The 22647-nt window shown below is 35.1% G+C and overlaps 1 protein-coding gene across 1 annotated transcript; it reads left to right on the top strand.

Annotated features, from left to right (window-relative positions):
• Nucleotides 1-2623: 2623 nt before the first annotated feature.
• On the top strand, nucleotides 2624-21749 carry LOC149083917 (rho-related GTP-binding protein RhoG-like). The gene is made up of 6 exons (XM_089234292.1): nucleotides 2624-3206; nucleotides 14670-14819; nucleotides 16201-16315; nucleotides 16479-16596; nucleotides 19026-19168; nucleotides 21538-21749. The coding sequence occupies exons 2-6, from the start codon at nucleotides 14698-14700 to the stop codon at nucleotides 21607-21609; spliced, it is 570 nt and encodes a 189-aa protein (XP_089090418.1). The 5' UTR covers nucleotides 2624-3206; nucleotides 14670-14697; the 3' UTR covers nucleotides 21610-21749.
• The last annotated feature ends 898 nt before the right edge of the window (nucleotides 21750-22647 follow it).

The following is a 22647-nucleotide window of genomic DNA, read 5'->3' as shown; positions in this document are numbered from 1 at the left end:
TTTATCTGCATTTATTAGTTTTATCTGCATTTATTCGTAGTTTCATCTACATTTATTCGTAGTTTTATCTGTATTCAATATCAACATTGTATGCATTCATTCTTAACTTTATCGATATTTAATAAAAGTTCTGAATTTTCAGTAATTTTGAATTTTTAATATCGCAATATGAATAATTTCGGTTTTCAATAAATTTTAATGATTTTGAGCTTTTGGTAAAGTCGGACAATACTGAATTTTCAATAAATTTGGATAATTCTGAATTTTTTCAACCTTTTCTAAACAATTCTAAATTTTCAATAGATTTCAATATTTCTGAATTATTTAGATTTAAAGAATTTTGAATTTCCAATGAATTCCAGTTTTTCAGAATTTCAAATGATTTTAAACAATTCAGAATTTTAAATAAGTTAATTCTTAATTTTGAATAGTTCTTATTCTGAATAATTTTGAATAGTTCTTATACCGAATAATTTTGAATAGTTCTTATACTGAATAATTTTGAATAGTTCTTATACTGAATAATTTTGAATAGTTCTTATACTGAATGATTTTGAATAGTTCTTATACTGAATAATTTTGAATAGTTCTTAATTTTAAATACATAATTTTTAATTCTGAATAGTTCTTATTCTGAATTACTTTATTTTGAACAATTCTTAATTTTGAATAGTTCTTATTCTGAATTACTTTATTTTGAACAATTCTTAATTTTGAATAGTTCTTATTCTGAATAATTTTGAATAGTTCTTAATTCTGAATAATTTTGAATAATTCTTAATTCTGAATGATTTTGAATAATTCTTAATTCTGAATAATTTTGAATAATTCTTAATTCTGAATAATTTTGAATAATTCTTAATTTGGAAGTATTTTATAAATCTGAGCGAATCTTATATTAATCTGAATAATTCCGAACCGTTCCGAATTTTTAATAATTCTGAACAGTTCCGAATATTTAGTATTTTTGAATAGTTCCAAATATTTAATAGTCCTGAATTTTCTGTAATTCTAAATAGTATCTAATTTTCAGTAAGTCTTGATTTTCAGTATATTCTAAATCGTCCAGAGCCGTCCTTACCGGGGATAGCTCTGGAAAGGAGGCTGGACATCGACGAATTTTTATTTTTACTGCAAGCTGTAATTGGGTTTAAACCTGTAGCTTTGTTTTATAAATAAATAAAATAAAATAAATAAAATAAAATGAGTCTCAACACCTTCGAGGGCACAAAAATACTTAGTAACCAACTTTGCCTAGATTTAAAATGCTTTGTGAAGAAGGGGAATCGGCATCTATTATTTCAGAATACACAGAACTGCTGAGAAATGTCCATCCAAAATTTAAACACACTTATGATGTAAATTAACATAAAAATCGATGAAAATTCAGCACTGAAAGTAATTTTGAACTAATGAGAGGAAACAATTCCCGAAAGTAATGAACTTTTCAGAATTGATGAAAGAAAAAATTCCAGACAACATGAAGCAATAATTTCAGCATTGATGAAAATTCAGAATTAACGGTAGGAAAATTGCAGAATTGATGGAAATTCGCAATTCATGAAAGAAATAATTTTAAAATATTGATGGAATTTTTTTCAGAATATTTATTAATTTTTTTCAGAATATTGATGAAATTTTTTTCAAAATATTTATGAAAGTTTTTCAGAATATTTATTAAATTTTTTCAGAATATTGATGAAATTTTTTTCAGAATATTGATGAAATTTTTCTCAGAATATTGATGAAATTTTTTTCAGAATATTCACAAATTTTTTTCAGAATATTCACAAATTTTTTTCAGAATATTCACAAAATTTTTTCAGAATATTGATGAAATTTTTTTCAAAATATAGATGAAATTTTTTTCAAAATATAGATGAAATTTTTTTCAAAATATAGATGAAATTTTTTTCAAAATATAGATGAAATTTTTTTCAGAATATAGATGAAATTTTTTTTCAGAATATAGATGCAATTTTTTTTCAGCACATTAATGAATTTTTTTTTCAGAATTTACGAGAGGGGAAAAAAAAACGTCAGAATTGATGAAAATTCCTAAATAATGCAAGTGATAATTCCACAATGGATGAAAATTCAGAATTAACGGAAATTCCAGAATTGATGTATATCAAATTTAGAATTTACAGAATAACAAATGCCAGAATTGATGAAAATTTAGAAGTAGAGCACGTGATAATTCCAGAATTTATGAAAAATTCAGAATTAATGCAAAAAATAATACTATAAGAATTGGAGGAAGCCTCCAATAACGTACCGCGAGTGCGGAGGCCGATGCAACCGCACCTGCCGCACACCCCCAATTGCGTCTCCGAAACCGTCACTAATCGTCGATCCGTCTACATATATATTTCAATATTTCCAGCATTCCTCCTCATTCTATAATTAATATATTCTTCCTATTCTATCTTTTTTTTTTTGACGTCAACTTCTCCACACATCTCTTCCTTTCAAATTGTATCTAGAAGCGTACCCGAAATTACTCTTCAAAAAACGACTCTGGAAGTGTTAGAGTGGCTTCATTTCCAAGTCCGAGAGAAAATTTTGGCGAATAGGAGAAAAAAAAAAAAAAATAGAACACTGCCAAGAAAGCACCAAAAATAAAGAACAAGACCGCACATGATACAACCAACGTCTTGTAAGATTAGAGAAGAAAGAAAAGAAATAATATATTTTTATCAGAAGAATAAACAACCCCAGAAGAACCCACAAACGCACGCGTACGCATACAATGAGGCATTGACGAATCATTTCATCAGTTCAAGAAGTAAAAGTCAAGAAAAGAAACTCAAAAACCCTTCCAACAAAGAGAAAAGGACTTGCGAGTTCTTTTTTCCGACCGCAGGCGCGATCCTCATCCGAATTAAAAGACCGCAGCGAAAACTCCTAGAAACAAACCAAACTCAGTCAAATATAATAGTCATTTGATATAAGAGAGAGTTCCCGTATGTTGTGAGTATTAACCCTTTTTCTTTTAGGATGAAATTCGTGTTACAAAGGAAATGATATCAGTGTTCCTCCACATAACAACGGAAGTCCGCTTCTCTCTCACTCGGTTTCTCTGGTTTTACGAAATCATAAACGCACGCAAACAGGATTACAGGTTTCTAGTTTCGTAAAGGAAGACGTGTATTAATTGAAATCGAAATATATTGGATTTATTATTCACCAGCTATTATTTAATGGTAAGTAACCATTTTTTTTTAAAATAGATAATTGTAACGCTTAACTTGAATCATTTCTTTTTGGAAATCAGAAACCAATGATTCATTTCGATAGGTTAAATGCTATAATTATGAATTTGAAACGAGAAATCAATAATTCTTTTTGATTAGAATAGCAATTTCTCAATGTCATTGTCTATTAAAACCATTTCTTTTTTTTTAAATCATTTTGATTAGAATAATCATTTCTCAAATGTTATTATCTATTAAAACCATTTTTCTTAAAATCATTTTGATTAGAATAACCATTTCTCAAATGTTATTATCTATTAAAACCATTTTTTTTTAAAAATCATTTTGATTAGAATAACCGTTTCTTAAATTTTATTTATTTATTTATATCATTTATTTTTTGGAAACGGAAATCAATAATTCATTTTGATTAGAAAATAACCATTTCTCTCAAATAATATAATTATCTATTTAAATAATTTTTTATTTGGAATCAGAAATCGATAATTATTTTTTATTAGAATTACCTCAATCAATAATTCATAATTGTCTATTTGAAATCCAAAATCGGTAACTCATTTTGATTAGAATAACCATTTTTTTTTCAATTTTATAATCATTTGATTATTTGATTAGAACAATAATTTTTTTCGAGAAACACACTCCTGATGTTTGAAAAAAAATTTCATATTTATTATTCATTTACTTTTGTATCATCATTTTTGTACGTATTATTTATTCACTTTGTATTATTTTCTTGCATCTATAATTTATTAACTTTTATACTATTTTTTCGTATTTATTACTTATAAACTTTTGTATTTATTATTTATTAAATTTAATATTATTATTTTTTGTGTTTATTGTTTATTACATTTTATATTTATTTTTTGTATCTATTATTATTAACATTTGGAATTATTATTTTTGTATTTTAGTTGTATTGATTTTTAAGTTATTAATTGCATTAAATTGTATTATATTAATTATATATATTATATTATATTAATTATATAGATTATATTGTATTAATTATATAGATTATATTATATTAATTATATATATTATATTATATTAATTATATAGATTATATTATATTAATTATATAGATTATATTATATTAATTATATAGATTATATGTTAAAATAGTAAATTATATTATATTAAATAATTATATTAAGTTTTAAATAGTTATGAACCCTTGTATTCTTCTTTTTTTGTGTGTATCCGTTATTATACTTTTGTGTCTATTACTTTTACAAAACTGGTTGTTCAAGCATAAAACGGATTTTCTTATAAACTCGAATCAAATTATTAAAGAAATGAATGAAACTTTGATTTGTTTTAAATAAAAGAAAACAGAAAAACACGAGTTCTTTTAAGAACATTATACAATTTTTTTAATGCGTATACCAGTGAAAAATACGCGTGTATATATATATTAAAACATGGTTTTTTTTGTATTCTTTGAAGCAAATTCCTAAGAAAAAATTTAAATTGTAAGAAATTTTATGAATCTAACCTATATAATTTAATTTCTTATGATGCGAATCATCCAAAGCAATTTCCATACCATCTTCATAAGAATCAAATGTTCCCGAAACAAAAACTTCAATAATCTTCTGTGCATGAATTTTTGGGGTTTTTTCCCAATTTCAAAAAGAAAATCTAAAATTTTTATAAACAACCAAAATTTACTTTTATTTTAAAAGAAAACATTCTTTTTTGATACATAAAAAACATTATTCTATAATAAAAAAAAATAATTCTTGATATTCAAAAAAGTGTTAGCATTATTTTTAAAAAATAATTACTAGGGCTCGGATTTTTATGATGGAACATCGTTGCTGATAGGTTAAAAAAACCTGAATTTACCGATCAGCAATGACGTTTCATCTTTAGGGGCATAAAAAACCGAGCCCTAATAATTACCATTTTGGAAACTGATTATTCACGTAGAGAAAACAGTATTCTTATAAAACTAATACGAAAAATGACTTCAAAAAAATTTTGTAATTTTATTTATTATTTTAATATATTTAATTTATATTGTAAATTATTCTTATTCTGTATATCTTAATTTTTCATCAGTAAATTAAATTCTCATGTGATCTTCAGAATTCCCCAACATTTTTCTGTGCATTGATTATTTCATACTTTTTTAAATCTTAAAAAGAAAATCTGAAATTTTCGGCAAATCGAAACAAAATTTACTTTTTTATTTCATTTTCAGAATAGACTCATTTTTTATCCACTCATGTCCTGTCAATTTCTATTGATTGGAGCGGTTTAAACCAAAAACCGGAGCTGTTTAAAAGCATAATTATCATAATTCACGGGCATTTGATGTCATAGTTATTTACTATAGATTTTAAATGGAAAACCATTGACACACATCACAAAACAAATCAGTGGTATAAAATTAAAATTAAGGGATTTTTTTTACAAATAATTTTTGAATAAATTAATTTTTACGATAATTCCCGTTTAATTAAGATAATTCTAGTCGAAAATCCGCAGAACTTGCTCAAGAAACGATTATTTCGATACCATTTTTTTTTCTCTTACTTTCTTATCTGTAGGAAAATGTTTATTATAAACTCTCACTTTCTAAACTCATTTCTATCTTTTTTTGGTTTTTTTCTTGAGTGATAACTTCCAGCGATGACCTTTAAGACGGACACTCTTCACACATGCTATGAACCAATTAGAATGGTCTGGAAAACTTTATCAGAAGGTCCTTGGAAACAACACCGAAGCCTTTCATCGCCCCGTTTAGGAAGCCAAAAGCTGTCACAGTCAGCCATTCAGACACATTATGTGATCGATATATCTATATATCACTATTTTTTTCACCAACATTCAAATGAATATGACACTACTTATTTTAATAACATTAATTAGTGGAAAATTTATTAATTTTGAATATCGAAGCCGTTGATTAATAAAAACTGAAAAACGAAACCACATATGATATTTTTGAGAGCATATTCGGGGAATTTTACCGAACGTCTTTAGTTTGGGATGAAATAGAGTGACCATATAACTCGTATTTCCCGGGACATTCCCGTATATACCGATAGTTTTGATCTATATATAAAAATGTGCCATTTTCTCCCGTATTTCCAATGAAGCCTACTTGAATTTATATTCTTCACTGAAATCAAGGATTTGAATTATTTTTCCAACTTGTAAGTTACAATTATAATAGTTACTCGTATTACTATAAATATGAATATTCGTCTTACATATTTGTCTCATTTTTTGAACTTTTTATCCGTAGAACTCATTGAAATCCATTGCAATTTGCAGAAATGCTTCATTTCCTTCGATCGGGGATTTTCTCGTCACTTCATAAATAACTGGCAACTTTTCTGATCTTTGCATTGTTTTTTGGCGATAATGGGCGATTTTTTTATATTTTTTTTCGATTAGAGATTTTTCTTTTCAGAGAAAACATGGTCAATATACGGGCTATATTCCATAATTCCTGAATATTCCATACTCGGGGAATTTCAAAGAGCCTCTTTGGTTGACGAAGTAATGAAGTGACTGTATGACCATATTTCCCAGTGTATTACGCGATTTCTCCCGTATTTTCAATGAAGTCTACTTGAATTTTTTCCATCCCTGAAATCAAAAGTTGAAATTATTTTCCCAACTTACAAATTATGTTAAGATAATTATGACTATAAATATGTTAATTTCCCATATTTTTCGTGTTGTACGGTATATTTTTCGTAGAATTCGTTTCAATCAATGCAATACGTAGTAGTGCATCCTTTCCCCTCGATTGGAAATTTTTCTATGATTTTTGAAATAATTGGCAACTTTGCTTACCTCCAGAATATACAGTATTTGGTTGCATCTGGTGATTTCCCGTGTTTGGAATCTCAATGCCCCTTATTTTCTTTTTTTGAGGAAATATGATCATCTTGAGACGTAATTACGATCGGGCAACCCAGAGTTTCAATAGGCTTTAGGTAAGCAAATTAGATGTACGAAAATTGACATCTGCTTCAGACCGTGCAGCCCTTGAACTGCCCTATGGTTTGGATTTGGCATGAAACTGTACGAACGAACACGAATTATCATAAACACGAGAAATTTATATCCCAAATACTTACAAGATGATATGGGAAATCACTATTTGTTGCCAAAAATTACGTGGTAAATAAGCACAGTCGCCAAACATCCCTATAGCCGAAAATCGCTAATGGCGGAAAATGAAAAGTTGGCTACGCATTACAGTAGAACCTATCGACAACGGACATCCATGAGACCGAAAATTTTGTCCGCTAACGGAGGAGTGTCCGTTGATGAAGGCCCGCCGACATAATTCAACACAGTGGGTCCGTTAACAGGAGGTGTCCGCTAACGGGGAATGTCTGTTGCAGAAGCTTTCACTGCTCTTGTTTAAACGCAAGTAGATTAAAATGGACTTTACGGAAACGTTCAACATAACAAATATGTGAGATGAATTCCATATTAATAGTCATAGCTATTGTAATGTAACTTATAAGTTGGGAAAATTTTTATAATTTTTGATTTTAATAAAGAATAAAAAATCAAGTAGGCTTCGTTGAAATTTTTACACAAGAAATACCATTCTTGACCATTTTTACACAAGAAAAGAAAAGCGGAACGGCCAAAATGAGGGGGGAAAATGCGGAAATATCTTTCGAGCTCCACGGACGCCTTGGAGGTCCTCGGAGAGATTTTAGGGCAGGGGTCTTCAACGTGTGGCCCACAGGCCATATATGGGCCTCGGAGGTTTCTGTCGTGGCCCACCGGTCATTTTCAGAAAATTGTTGAAAACTCTGAAAGGTGATTACATCTAGAATTAACGAAAGAAATAATTCCAGAGTTGATGAAAGAAATAATTTTTGGATTTTTGAAGCAAAAAATAATTTTTGGATTTTTGAAGCAAAAAATAATTTCAGAATTAGTGAAAAAAAAAAAACTTAACTAACAATGAGAGGAATAATTTCTTTATTCGTGACAGAAATTATTTCACAACAAAGAATGGATAATTACATCATTACACTGCTCAACATTAATTTTGTTCTGAAAATTTTTTCATTTTTCAATGTGATTTAGGATGATTTTGACGAGTTCATTTCAAATCTGGCATTGATTTTGTCATATCAGCTCTAGTTTTCGAAATAAAGGTTAAAATTAGATTCAAATGGTAATGCCACACATAAGCAGCGTACAATTCACATTCAAAAACTGTACGTAATAAAAATAAATACAGTAGAACCTCTCGATAACGGACACCCATGGGGCCAAAAATTTTGTCCGCTAACGGGGAGTGTCTGCTGATGGGGAGGTACGATATACAGTGGAACCTCGTTTATACGACTTTCACATTTATACGACATAAGGCTTGGCGTCACAATTGGCTCTTATGCATATTAAAATGTATATGTCACTGTGCGTGTGCTTGTGTAAAAGTGATACATCGGTGCATAATCACCAATTGTCTCAATAAAAAAGTTTGATTAAATATTTCACATTTATCATTTTTACCGGCTATTATGCATAATTCCCAAATAAAGTCGGAAAGTCTATTAAATATGGAAAAAATTTACATCCTTTCTTCTCTTCATTAAACCAATTAATTATTTTTCTAATACACGAATTTTGCAATGAAAATTAAATTAAGTGCGAAAACATTCATAACAACGTTATCAGTCTTTTAATGTTGGATTTCTTCACACGTATCAACAAACAAAACCAACATTAACATTCGAATTCACCATCTTGGACCAGTTATGTTTAGCCAATTAAGTAATAAATTGATAATTATCATATTTACCAACACCAGCTTGGGATTAAACATAATCGTAGCCGAATATGATAAATTATGACCAATATTTGACCGTTCATGACCAATAGCTAATAAATTAGAGTTTGCCTGATTTTATTGTCCGCTATCGAGAGTATTCGCTAACGGGGAGTGAAATACATCTAAACCCTAATCCATGGGGGCCGGGATCAGAAAAGCGTCCGTTAACGGGAGTTGTCCGTTAATGGGAAGTGTCCGTTAGGGGAGGTTCTACTGTAGTGTCAGTTTATTTATAACCACCATGCATATGTATACCATTCCTCTGGCCAGCTATTCCCAAAACCCTGCTGCACGCTGTAACGGACGAAAACGTGTTCTCCAGAAATTAGTGTCACGGACTCTGAAACTGATACACCCTCAACCCTTTTGTCATACTCCCACGTCCAGACGTTATTCCTCGAGATTACATCAGCGCCACTCTAATAACGTATGAATTAAATGTTAAAAAGAAAACCGAAGGAACACTAAACAGAGCGTTGTGTCCACCTCCCGGAGAATGTAATTGTTTGTCGTCTAAAGAGAGAGAGAGAGAGAGTGAGTGAGTGGTTAGTGCCTCTGACCTCGGGCTCAAGTGCAACCGCTTCCCGAAGACTAATTTTGTCATCAAGTTCAATTGAGGAGGAAGTAGGAAAGAGAACGAAGTATATTATATGCGCGCGTAGGACGTCAGCAAAATGACGCGCTGTGGAAGAAGAGTGTTGCGTAAGGATCCTCTTGTAAAACACACGCAAAACTGACATGTATGTAAAGGATAGAAGAATCTTCGTATCCTAGTTTTGACTATGTATCTGTATATTTATCATGAAGGACATTGTTACTCAACTACTACGGGTGCGAGAAGGCAATCTATTTTTGAGTAAGGGTCAGTGGAGTATTTACGGGATGGGGGGGGGGTGCTTAGCGGGCTATATAGCGGCCCAGGGCAGTAAATTTGAGGAACGAGTAGCCAAGAAAATTAGTAGAATTGTGGCGAAATTTGTGTAACCCTCAATAAATCCACCTCTGCCCAAACAGCAAGTAGGTCAGTGAGTGACTTGGAGCAAGGATGTTCATTGAGCATCACTAAGCATTGCTCAACCTTTCGGAGAGTGCGTGCCACTTCAATGGTTTGAAAACGTGTCGCGGGCTACTCAGGTGATTCGGAATCGCCCAAGGAATCTTTAAATGTGGCGCGGGTCACTTGAGTGACCCGTGAATGTGTCGCGGGATGCTTAAGGGATTTGGAACTGTGCCGCAGGACACTTGAGTGATCTGAAATGCGCCGCGGATCATTTAATTGAAGTGAGAGTGTGTCGCGGGCTACTTGAATGATCTGTTACAGTGCCCCAGGCCACTTAAGTGATGTGTAAATACGTCGCGAGACACTCTTGGGTGATTTGGAAATCTGCCACAGGCTGGCATATTTCTAAATCACCCAAGGAATCTTTAGATGTGCCGCGGGTCACTTCAAGTGACCCGTGAATGTGTCATGGGCTGCTTAAGGGATTTGAAACTGTGCCGCTGGTCAGCTAAGTGGTTTAAAATGCTCCGCGGTTCACTTAATTGAAGTGAGAGTGCGACGCGGGCCACTGTTACAGTGCAGGTCACCTAAGTGATGTGTAGGTGTGACTCAGGTCACTTAAGTGTGCCTGTGTTTAAAAGCAAGCATGTAAATGACCAAACGAATGGACTACGGTACAAGGAACCTAGAGAGTTTGTAAGTACGTGAGTGAGCGAAAGAGTGGCTTAGAGCTTGAGCAAGTGTGATGACCAAACGAGGGACTTACAGTGCAAGAGAACCGGTCCATGAGTGTCCTAGAGCGTATGAAACCGTGAGTGACAAAAACAGAGTGCACGCCTGCCAGCGTGCAAGCATGTGAATAACAAAAACAGCGTGCAATCTTGTGAGTGACCACAGCAGCGTGTAAACATGTGAATGACTAAAAGAGTGACTTTAACACAGTACTCACAACTTTTCGGGAGGGGGTGGGGGGGGCAAGTGGGTTATAGCACAGGGTGGCGAATTCGAGGAAAGAATAGTCAAGTAAATTGGACTAGAGAATGGGAGAAAGGCGACAAAACCATAAATGCGCCTCTGGTAAGGGTGCGGAGTCTACAAGCGCACGGACCCCATGAAAGCGGAAGGGGGGGGGGGTTCAACCTTTCACACAAACCGTGGGCCAAATTAGAATTGCCACGAAGCCCGAGGGCAACCTATCTTATAATTAAGATAGAATTTTCTTCCTCCCCCCCAACCCTCATATACAAGGGTTTCCCGTGTAATTTAAAATGACATCTTAATAGAAGGGGCCAATGGGGCTCCGAGATGAACAGGGGCAAAAATAGTAGAAGACTTATTCAATCTGAAATTACTCATTTTGTCAATTTTTTGATTAGCTCTGAAATAATTTTTTTTCACCAATTCTAAAACATTTTCTGATTAATTACTGATTAATTTCATTAATTCTGATTAAATTTGATCGGAAATCACTTTAAATGATTCTGTAATTATTCCTAGAGAAAGAAGTGATGCTTGTGGCTTCCCTTTCAAGCACGCTCACAAGTACTGAGCAAAATTACGACTTTCCCCCACTTCAAAAAAGTGTAAATTACCTAGATTTCGCCAAAAAGTAGTACAAAAAAACCACATTTTAGCATTTATTCGTCAAAATTGTCAAATTTCGCATTTTATCCGTTCGCATAATCGCCGGTAAAAGTGCTAATGTTTTTAGTATTTATCAAACTTACCAACTTGACTCTTGGACAACTTGACAACACGACTCTTGGGTATTAGGTATAATCTCCTGTAATAGTGATAAATTTATCAAACTTACAAGACGATTGGTAAGTATGCATAGTAACCAGTCATTATGTATATAATAACCGAGTTATCACATTTACCGCAACATTTATGCCAAGTTTCAATGAAATTTGTCCACCACAACGGGCGCTACTTAGGTCGGAGTAGCGTCAGTATAATTCACTACTCCGACCTATGTAGCGTCCGTGTGGTGGACGTATTATTTGGACCATGGGGGGAAAAAGATAACTGCGATGAAAAAAAGCACCACTTTTTCACCTGGTGGTCAAAAATGGAACTATTTTTTATTTATTCTCTTTCTTTTCCTCCAAAGTCCATATATCCTATACGGTCGAATCCCGTTTTAACGAATACCGTTATAGCGAAAATCTCGTTTTAACGAACACTTTTCTAATCCCTCAGATAAGTTTACATAGGAGCAATGCAAAAACCTGGAATTCTTTTATAACGAAATTTCGTTATAACGAAGTGATTTCTCCAGTCTCGTTAGAACGGGATTCCACTGTGTATATCAAGTTTCATAAAAAAAAAAAATACCTCCATCAGATTCAGCAGTACATATGTCTGAGTAGTGTCAGTTTATTTACCAGTACCGGGGATGCACAACCTTTTCAGTCCACGGGCCAGATATACATAATTTCTGTCACTCGCGGGCGGGAAACTGTCACATTAGGTTGACCATATGACTCGTATTTCACGGGGCATTCCAGCAATTTTGTGTGTGTGGTCATCCCAACTTTTTCATAAAAGATATCCCGTTTTTCCATTCATTTTTAACGTGGCTTACTCTAATTTTCAAGAATTGGGATTATATATAATGTATTTTCATGACTTACGGCAAAATGTATTTAACAATTTTTTTAGGCATGCCTTTGCCAATTTTTAAGCAACTGGCGATTGGCAATTTTACTTGAATTGCCCAAATGCAAACCAAAAATTCTGTCAAAAGCAACTTAACTTGCCTTTGACAACTTTCTTGGCTGTATAAATAATATAAATCTGACTGTTTTTCATACATCAATTTGCGACTATGATTGTTATAATTAATACTTATGATTGTTATAATTAATACTTATGATTGTTATAATTAATACTTATGATTGTTATAATTAATACTTATGATTGTTATAATTAATACTTATGATTGTTATAATTAATACTTATGATTGTTATTGCTTATTATATGTATTAATACTTAATATACTTATTATTATAATCACATAAATATCGCATTGCAAATACGTGAGAATTTGCAAAACCATAAGTTTTTCACGTGAATTTTCCGCCGATTTCAATTGAGTTGGACAAATTACTTCGAGATAAATACGGGACTTTTTTTGGATCCAAAATGCGGGAAGTGTCAATTGTCGCCAAATGTGCTCTCAAGCAGAAGCAAAACTGCCAATTATGACTGAAATCACTCATATGGCGAAATCAGAAACATTTTGCAGGAAATATATGTTAACAGCCACAGCCCGAAATTATCCAGTTGACTCGGCCAATGTCCGAATTTCGTGCTTTGGCCAGCCAGTTCGCGAAGTGGTCGGAGATCTCTGGTCAAAGTCCGATAACAAAAGGCATGATTCTGGGTTTATCGCCAAGTTGGCGTATTTTTTCGTGATAATTGTGTCCACGTTAGCTATGGCAACCCATCAAACTGCAGTTACGATGTGGTAATAATTTTTTAGTCCGTCAAAATTTGACAGAAAAACTGAGTCAAAAATAATTATACTTTATAAATCGTTTTTCTCTTAAATTTCTCTCTTTTTTTCCCCCTCGTCACGTGGAGCTAATCAAATGCAGCTACTATATATAGACATGTATCACACGTTGGCGATGAAAAAAAATTATTTGGTGCCTACCGGACCAGGGATCTCCGGCTACTTCATGAATTGGTCGGCCAAAGCACGAATCGTTTCTGAAAATCGGACTTTGGCCAAAGCTCTCGGTCATTTCACGAATTGGCTCTTTGGGCTTTGGCAGTAACCTAAGTTGTGTTAACCTATCAGTGTTTCTCAACCTAGGGCCATACGGCCCCCTTGCGGTCCCTACGAGTGAAAATCAGATAAAAGGGGAGTCATGACAAGTGGTGAAGGGGGCCCCACAGATAGATATGAAGAATCAAGTTTTCAAGTGAAATATGTTGGGGAAAAATGTGTGACTAAACTTTCAGAATCCAGCAGAGCTGTCCATGAAGCAGGAGCCATCTAAACTTATGTGGGCATGGCTTAGGGTGATCATAGAGGCCCTTCATGGTCACATATGGTACTATAATTTTTGAGTGTAAATATGATAAGCTGTTTCGATTACGTAAAGGGGCATCCCAGAAGTTTGCCCGGGGAACCATGATATTTTGACGGAAATGCGTAGAACCCCCAAAAAAAGGAAGTTCACCGAGCTCCAGCCCACGGTAAGGTGCAGACCCATAATGATGGGTCGCTAGTGGCGATTTATTGTGTAGGTTCATTGGATAGTCCAGTATTTCGCATATACCTATTATTCCCATATAATTTGTCCCTTAAGAAAAGTGGCAATCTCCCCCCCCCCCACACTTTGATTGATCTTATCTATAAAATTTTTGTTCATTATAAATTTAGTTTGGATTAAACTAAATTCAGTAAGTAGAAAGTGTTTCTCTCCATCATGAGGGTAGGGGACCCCTAAGTAAGACGACGGGGGTCCACGAGAATAAAATGTGGTTCAAAGTGGGCCATAAGCTAAAAAAGGTTGAGAACCAATGCTGTATACTGTATATTTCTTTATAAAGTAAAATAAATGACACTATATTCCATTTTATGTGTTGATACTTATTTTTTTTTAGGTTTAGCATCCCCTCGTGTGATGAGAAGATGTCTCGTGGTAATCGACCGATCAAGGTTGTAGTCATTGGCGATGGAACCGTCGGTAAAACCTGTCTGCTGATTACATACACAACTGGGAGCTTTCCCGAAGGGGAGTACATTCCTACTGTGTGAGTGAAGACACAATAAGTACCCCAGAACTCTACCATTAAAATGAGAGGGAAGTGACAGTACGCGTCTCAAAAACTCGCAGCTCACTAATTCACGAAAAAGGTGCATCATTCCCACTTCAGAAGTTACTATAAAATGGAAACCTTGTAAACATTATCACGAGCGACAGGGAAATTTCTGTCTCCCAGTCACAGGTAAATTTAGGAGGGAAAACATCATCCCCCTTTCCTCTCTAACGCTGTTATGCGTATGCGGGGATTCCCCCTTTCACTCCCAGAGTTACTTTAGGATTTTCCCCCTTTTTTTTTGGCGTCGTTGGCGCGCGTTAACAAGAGCCGAATAAAAAAGTCATTGGCGACCCTAGGTTTCATTGCGAAAATAGTTATTCCTGTACTATATCACCCCTCTTATCTTGTCAGTGGAGTTCTGGGACAATACAATTTTGATTACAGGTTACCAGATTTTAACCCTTAAAGCGGCAATGACGCTATTGTTGTATACGAAACTCAGTTTTATCTCGTCTAACCTGATGCACTTTATTTTGGCCATCACGAAATATCCAGCGTTCTTATAACCCTCTCGTTTCGGCAATGACGAGAACAGATATTTTTATTGTTGGCTTCATCTTTGAGCATGTTTTCCACCCCCCACCAATCAACTGCCAGTGGGTGGAGTCAGCTTTTATTTAAAATTTGGTAACAGAATAGGGAGAGACTGAATTATTTTTTGTTGTAGTAGTATAGAAATATACGTGCAGAATGAGTAACAGGAAAAAGAGTATTTCTCTTCCTTATTGATTTCGGGAGGAAAGAAATATCATCGCATAATAAAATCGGGAAAAATATACTCTTCTTGAAAATAAATGGCAGTTTCTAGAAAGTTTAGTGACTCCCACTTTGGCAGTCATAATCCGCATCATGAAATTTAAAAAAAAAAAAAACGCTTAAAGAGTTAATGAAATGAAACCGGGACATATACTCAATACTAGCCAAATATCACAAATTAATGTCAGATATCGCAATTTTGCCTTACATTACCAGTAGCACGACCCAAAAAAAAAAAAGCCGCAGCCAGAAACTTTCTTCGGGAGTCAGGTGACGAAACTATCCCCGACAAACCAGTCACGACCCAGGCTCTGTCCCTCCAGGGATATAAGCCTTTTACCCTTGGAACTCTCCCCAGCACGACCCAACCCACACGGGTAAAAGGCTCGCATCCCGGAAGGGACAGAGCCTGGGTCGCGTCTGGTTTGACAAGTGACGAAATTGATAGCATAAGAACGCCAAGACAGGTCTCATACGGAGACGTCTGGTCACCTCAACTTGATACAATTCTCACCAACTCTGCAGTTATATAATAATTGACGTTTTCCTCCGACAGATTCGATAACCACGCCGAGATAACGGAAGTCGACGGAGTCCGGGTCAGCTTGACGTTGTGGGACACGGCCGGTCAAGAAGACTACGAGAAACTCAGACCTCTATCATATCCTGGCGTAAGGAACATGTAATGTGAATCTACCATTGACCATATTACGTTCCCTTCCTTTCAATATTGAACTATCGGATACTTGTTACGAATATAACAATACTTAACAATATAATTTAATATTGGAATTATATATGACACTGTGTGAGATTATTCTTCCCAAATTCCAGACAGACGTTTTCATCCTGTGCTACAGCGTCGACAACAGCAGGTCTTACGAGAACATCACTACGAAATGGCATCCGGAGGTTCAGAAACTATGTCCTAGGACGCCGTATATTCTCGTTGGTGAGTCTTCAACCGCCTTCTTGTCCATCATCAGAAGAACAGCGCGACGGTGGAAATTTCAGGATATACTCAAAACCTCAGATTGAAAAATAACTGTTACGAAATTTCAGTTATTCTTTCAATTATGCAAATTTTCACTTGTGAATAATCTAAATTGCGTTTCTAGTTTTGAACAGATAAGAGCGAAATAGAGCATTTTCTGTAAATCGCGCCAAGTTGTTTCCCCCTGGTTTTTTTTTCCTCTCAATTTTTTTTGCCTCTTTTCCGTTTTCCAGTTGTTTTACTCCTGTTTTTTTTTTACAAAATTTTCTTTTTCCCACTGTTTCTCATTTCAATTTTGTTTTTCCAAATGCTTCTTTTTCCAATTCCCCCCCCCCCCCCCATCGTTTCTTTTTCTTTTTTTAAAATTTCTTTTCCAATATTTTTCCTGTATTTTTCCGCTGTCGCTTTTAGAATTTCAATTTTTTTTATGCGTTTTCTTTTTTCCAGTTTTCATTTTTCTTTCTTTCTCCTGTTTCTTTTTTCAAACTTTGTTTTTTCGTCTTTTTTTTCGATTTTCTTTTACCGCTGCTTCTTTTTTTCAATTTTTTTTCACCGTGTTTTTTTTTTTCCCCTCCAATTTCTTTTTGGATTTTCGTTTTTCTTCGTTTCTTTTTTCACTTTGTTCATTTTTCTTTTTTCAATTATCTTTTCTAATTGTTTTCCCCTTTGTTTCTTTTTTTCTCTGTCATTTTTCCAATTTTCTTTTTTCTGTTTCTTTTTGAAATTTTCTCTTTTCTGTTTCTTTTTGAAATTTTCTCTTTTCTGTTTCTTTTTCCAATTTTCTTTTTTCTGTTTCTTTTTGAAATTTTCTCTTTTATGTTTCTTTTTGAAATTTTCTCTTTTCTGTTTCTTTTTGAAATTTTCTCTTTTCTGTTTCTTTTTGAAATTTTCTCTTTTCTGTTTCTTTTTGAAATTTTCTCTTTTCTGTTTCTTTTTGAAATTTTCTCTTTTCTGTTTCTTTTTGAAATTTTCTCTTTTCTGTTTCTTTTTGAAATTTTCTCTTTTCTGTTTCTTTTTGAAATTTTCTCTTTTCTGTTTCTTTTTGAAATTTTCTCTTTTCTGTTTCTTTTTTCCAATTTTTTTTCATGTATATATTTTTTAATTTTCTTTTACCTGTATTTCTTTTTCCGATTGTCTTCTACCGCTGTTTCTGTGGCGATGCTGTCGGCAAGAGTGTGTAGGTGTTGGTTTCGAATAGCATAAATCTGCCAACACCTCGTTATGTGCGCGCGCCTTTTCTTAGCCTCTCTTCCGCTTTTCGCAGAGAAGGCTTTGGTTTCTTGCAGAGTAGAGATGTCTTTTGACTGTGTGTCCGGATCGTGTTACCGCACTTTTGGACTATCCATTGCCCAACACAATCGATGAGCACATTATGGCAGCAAAGATTACCCGTCAGTGTTCAACAAATTTTGTCGATTTGTCGGGATCCTCTTGACTCTTTAGCTCTGATAGCTGATCGCATATTAGAAGCTTCGAGTTTCAACGCTGTCGTTTCTCAGGTGTCTCAACCTCCTCTGCCTTCTTCAGAGTTGCATGAGCTTAAAAAAGAAAAGCGGAAGAGAGGCTAAGAAAAGGCGCGCGCACATAACGAGGTGTTGGCAGATTTATGCTATTCGAAACCAACACCTACACACTCTTGCCGACAGCATCGCCACATTTCTTTTTTTTTTTTTCAAATTTTCTTTTACCACTGATTCTTTTGAATTTTATCATTTTATTTTTCTCTCTTCTTTCCAATTTTCTTTTCCCCCTGTTTTCTGTGCCAATTTTCTTTTTTTTTCCACAGTGGGACACTTACCGTTAACGGACACTTTTGGAGACTGGATCAGAGCCTTAATACATTTCGCTATATATTACCGGGCACCCTATCAGAGGACAAAAATTTTCGGTCCTGTGGTGTCCGTTATAGAGAGGTTTCACTGTTCATAAATTTTGTTATAATGAATATGACTTTTGATATGTATCCCATATATTTTCCATGTTCAATCTCCCCCCCCCCCCCCCCCCACAGTGAAATACATTTTGAACACTTGCTATATCTTGTGCATTTCTCGTAAAAATGATTATTTATAAGCAATATTTAGTGATTTCGCCAACCATTAACAACATCTTTGGTAAGAATCAGCGATGTGCCGCATTAATGATTGCAATTTCTCTTATTTTTCTCGATCTAATTATGATCACCCTCATCATAATGGAAAAACAACTTCATGCACAAGTATAAAATTACATCTGACCGTGATTTCTTGTCAAAAAAGGCATTAAAAACGTCTGTTTCTGTTGTTTTTTTTTTACAGAATCTTTGATGTCGTTATAACTGAGCTTGAATGTATTTTCATCAATACGCACACATGCACTGAATCAATGTTTTCTTTCATATAAACTAGGCAACAAGACAGACTTGAGAGATGACCCCAACACCCCAAAGGAATCGTTGCTCAACAAGGCTCAAGGCAAAAAGTTAGCCACTAAAATCAAGGCTATCAAATACTTGGAGTGCTCCGCAAAACAATACGAAGGCATCCGAGAGGTTCAAATATCATTACGTTATTTTGATTACTATACGTATATTATTGCCTATTGGGTAGGGAAGTGGGGCCACGGGCTCCGATACAAAAAAAAAAAAACAATTGCGGTAGAGTGTTGTCAGTGTCCCGTATATAAGGGATTCAGGGGTATAATTTGGGGGGGGGGAATCGTTGCGTTGGTTATTAATGATTGGTTCTGCCCCAGTTTCAGTAGCCATTGCTAAAGTGACTAGATTTCTGAAGGACAAAAATTGAAACATCTAGGCAAGAAACGAAAATTTTCGCCAAATATTGCGTTTATGATCACTATGTGGTACAGTCCAATTATATTACGTTTTCCTGGGCTTTGTCGCTCAGACTGTCTGCTTGGATGCTAATGCTCCTGCTACCTAACGGAGGCTAAAGCCAGTGCCGCTTTAACAGCGCATGGGACCCTGGGAAAAGTTACGTTTTGAGAGCCCTACTCAGTGCCGTCTTAACGCATAGGCCTATCCGGGAACGGCCCGGTTGCCTCGAGGGAAGATTGGGGGCTCACAAAAATGAGAGCTGGTTGAAATTTTCAAGAATTTTCCAGGTAGGGTCTCACGCACAGAGCAACAGGCCTAAAACGATGATGGACAGCATTCAGGTGAACCTATGCACAGTGCCGTCTTAAGGCATGGGCTCACCCGGGCACGGCCCGGGGGCCTCAAGTGGAAAGGGGATTCACAAAAATGAGATCTGATTGAGATTTTCGAGAATTTACCTGGTAGGGCCTCAGAAAAATCACTTCGCCCGGGGGCCCCATGATGCTCTTAAGACGGCCCTGCCTATGCATTAAGACGGCTCTGGTTAGAATTATCAATTGGCGCTAGAGTCCGCGCCATAGCAACACCCTAGATAAGATCTTATTTATAGGTTTGGCTGTGTACTAGGCACAATATTACTGCACAGCGGCATGAGCCCCCTCAGACAAGGAAACGCTCAGGGCCCCCCCCCCCCTCCTCAACAGACTAAGAATGCCAACCACCCCGTTTTCTAATTTTCTATCGCAATTGAACTATTATATTATATTATCATATTTTTTAACAACTTCGTTTTCATTGAGTTGAGCCCCTCGAAGTGCGTTAATTGAGACGGCCCTGCGCAGTGTGCGCACACATACATGTAACTGCAGTCTATTAACTGTGGAAGTTTTCTGGCAGTGGGTGACAGAATGAGTGACTTTTCTCGGAGTACCCAGGGGATGATTCAAGTCGATGAAAGAATTTCCGGCTTATCGTTAAACTAACGCTGGTGACGTGTCCCCTAATCTATTTTCCGTCCAATTTGGAGCACGTTTCCGGACGGTGCGACACGTATCTTGTCCTGCATGCCATCCGGAGTTGCTGTCGATACTTTGACGTTTGTAGAACTTCCGGGCGAATTCATCAAAACCCCGTGGAATCATACTATTTGCGGACCGGCCAAAAGTGTTTAAATTTGAGAAGTAATTTGCGGACCGCCAAAAAGTAAATAAACGGGGGAAATAATTTGCGATCCGGTAAAAAAATAACATTAATAAATTAAAGAAGTAATTTGCAGACCGGCAAGAAATGGTTTATGGAAATTTCGCCTCCCTCCGACGTTTCACCCCGGACATTTCGACCCTGACTTTCCACCCCTACCGCCTGTCCTGACCGTATGAGTGACAAGTGAGTGGGTGAGTAATCATATGAGTGACCGTATGAGTAGACAAGTAAGTAGATGAGTGATCGGATGAGTTGGTGCGTGACCGTATGGGTGACCAATTGAAGAGGTGAGTGACAGTATGAGTGAATAAGTGAGTGGGTGACCGTATGAGTGAATAAGTGAGTGGGTGACCGTATGAGTGAATAAGTGAGTGGGTGACCGTATGAGTGAATAAGTGAGTGGATGACCGTATGAGTGAATAAGTGAGTGGATGACCGTATGAGTGACTGACAGAATGTGACCGTTCGATAGACCAAGTAAGATACATTCAACAACTTGATCACTCATATGATCACTCTCTTGGTAACCCATACGGTCATTTATATGGTTTCTCATTTCTCTAGATCACTCATATGGTCACTCCCTTGGTACTCATACGGCCACGTACTTGGTCGCTCATACGGTCATGCAGTTGGTCACACTCACTCATACAGTCAATAACTCACTCTGCAAACCGTCACCGGTCCTCGGACCACCTATTGAAGAGAACAGCCTTATATCATCTGCATTTTCGTAGTTAAAAGTGGTTTTTCCTCATTATTGTCAGTGTCCGGATGCACCTGCCCTTAAGGGCAGCTCTGATTTCAACTCGATATAAATTTATCATAAAAATTTATTTAATGCGTGTAATATTTAACCGCATCTATTTGATTGTTTTTAGGTATTCGAGGAAGCGGTCAGAGCGGTTCTTAACCCGAGTCCATCACGTCTACGCCACTGCGTGCTTTTATAGTATTATTCAATATTATCTTCTTCTCATATCACGTGTGGGGGAAAAAAAAATTATTTTACCAAATAAATTTCATGTAATTTTTGTTTTCTTGAAAAATTTCACTTCATGTGTAAGTTTTAATAAAATTTTTCTACCGTGTATTATGTTGTGATTTCAATTCATTAAAAAAAAACTACGTTTATCTTTTGATTTTCAATTTGGATTTACACCTGGGTGTAGCCGTAAACTCCTAGAAACGGGACAGCCTCTGAAAAATGGTCCCGTTTCTGAAAATACTGGACTCTCGTGTCTATAGTTCCTCTCTCGCACCGACAAACCCCAACTAGGATTAATCCATTTATGGGGAGGAGGGGGCATTTACGGCAACACACACACACACACACACACACACAATAATTCTTTTTTATTTTCATAAAATTATGAATTTTCATCAATTCTGGAATCTGAACTTTCATCTTATTTCTGGGATCTGAACTTTCACCATTTCTGGAATCTGAATTTTCATCTTATTTCTGGAATCTGAATTTTCATCAATTCTGGGATCTGAATTTTCATCAATTCTGGGAATCTGAATTTTCATCTTATTTCTGGAATCTGAATTTTCATCAATTCTGGGATCTGAATTTTCATCAATTCTGGGATCTGAATTTTCATCTTATTTCTGGAATCTGAATTTTCATCAATTCTGGGATCTGAATTTTCATCAATTCTGGGATCTGAATTTTCATCTTATTTCTGGAATCTGAATTTTCATCAATTCTGGGATCTGAATTTTCATCAATTCTGGGAATCTGAATTTTCATCAATTCTGGGAATCTGAATTTTCATCTTATTTCTGGAATCTGAATTTTCATCAATTCTGGGAATCTGAATTTTCATCTTATTTCTGGAATCTGAATTTTCATCAATTCTGGGATCTGAATTTTCATCAATTCTGGGAATCTGAATTTTCATCAATTCTGGGATCTGAATTTTCATCTTATTTCTGGAATCTGAATTTTCATCAATTCTGGGATCTGAATTTTCATCTTATTTCTG

This window comes from Pholcus phalangioides, unplaced genomic scaffold, assembly GCF_987345545.1.
Source record: "Pholcus phalangioides strain wild (caught in Gottingen) unplaced genomic scaffold, Ppha-v1.0 ptg000008l_1, whole genome shotgun sequence".
NCBI classification, from domain to species: Eukaryota; Metazoa; Arthropoda; class Arachnida; order Araneae; family Pholcidae; genus Pholcus; species Pholcus phalangioides.
This window is presented reverse-complemented; position numbering and strand designations above follow the sequence as displayed.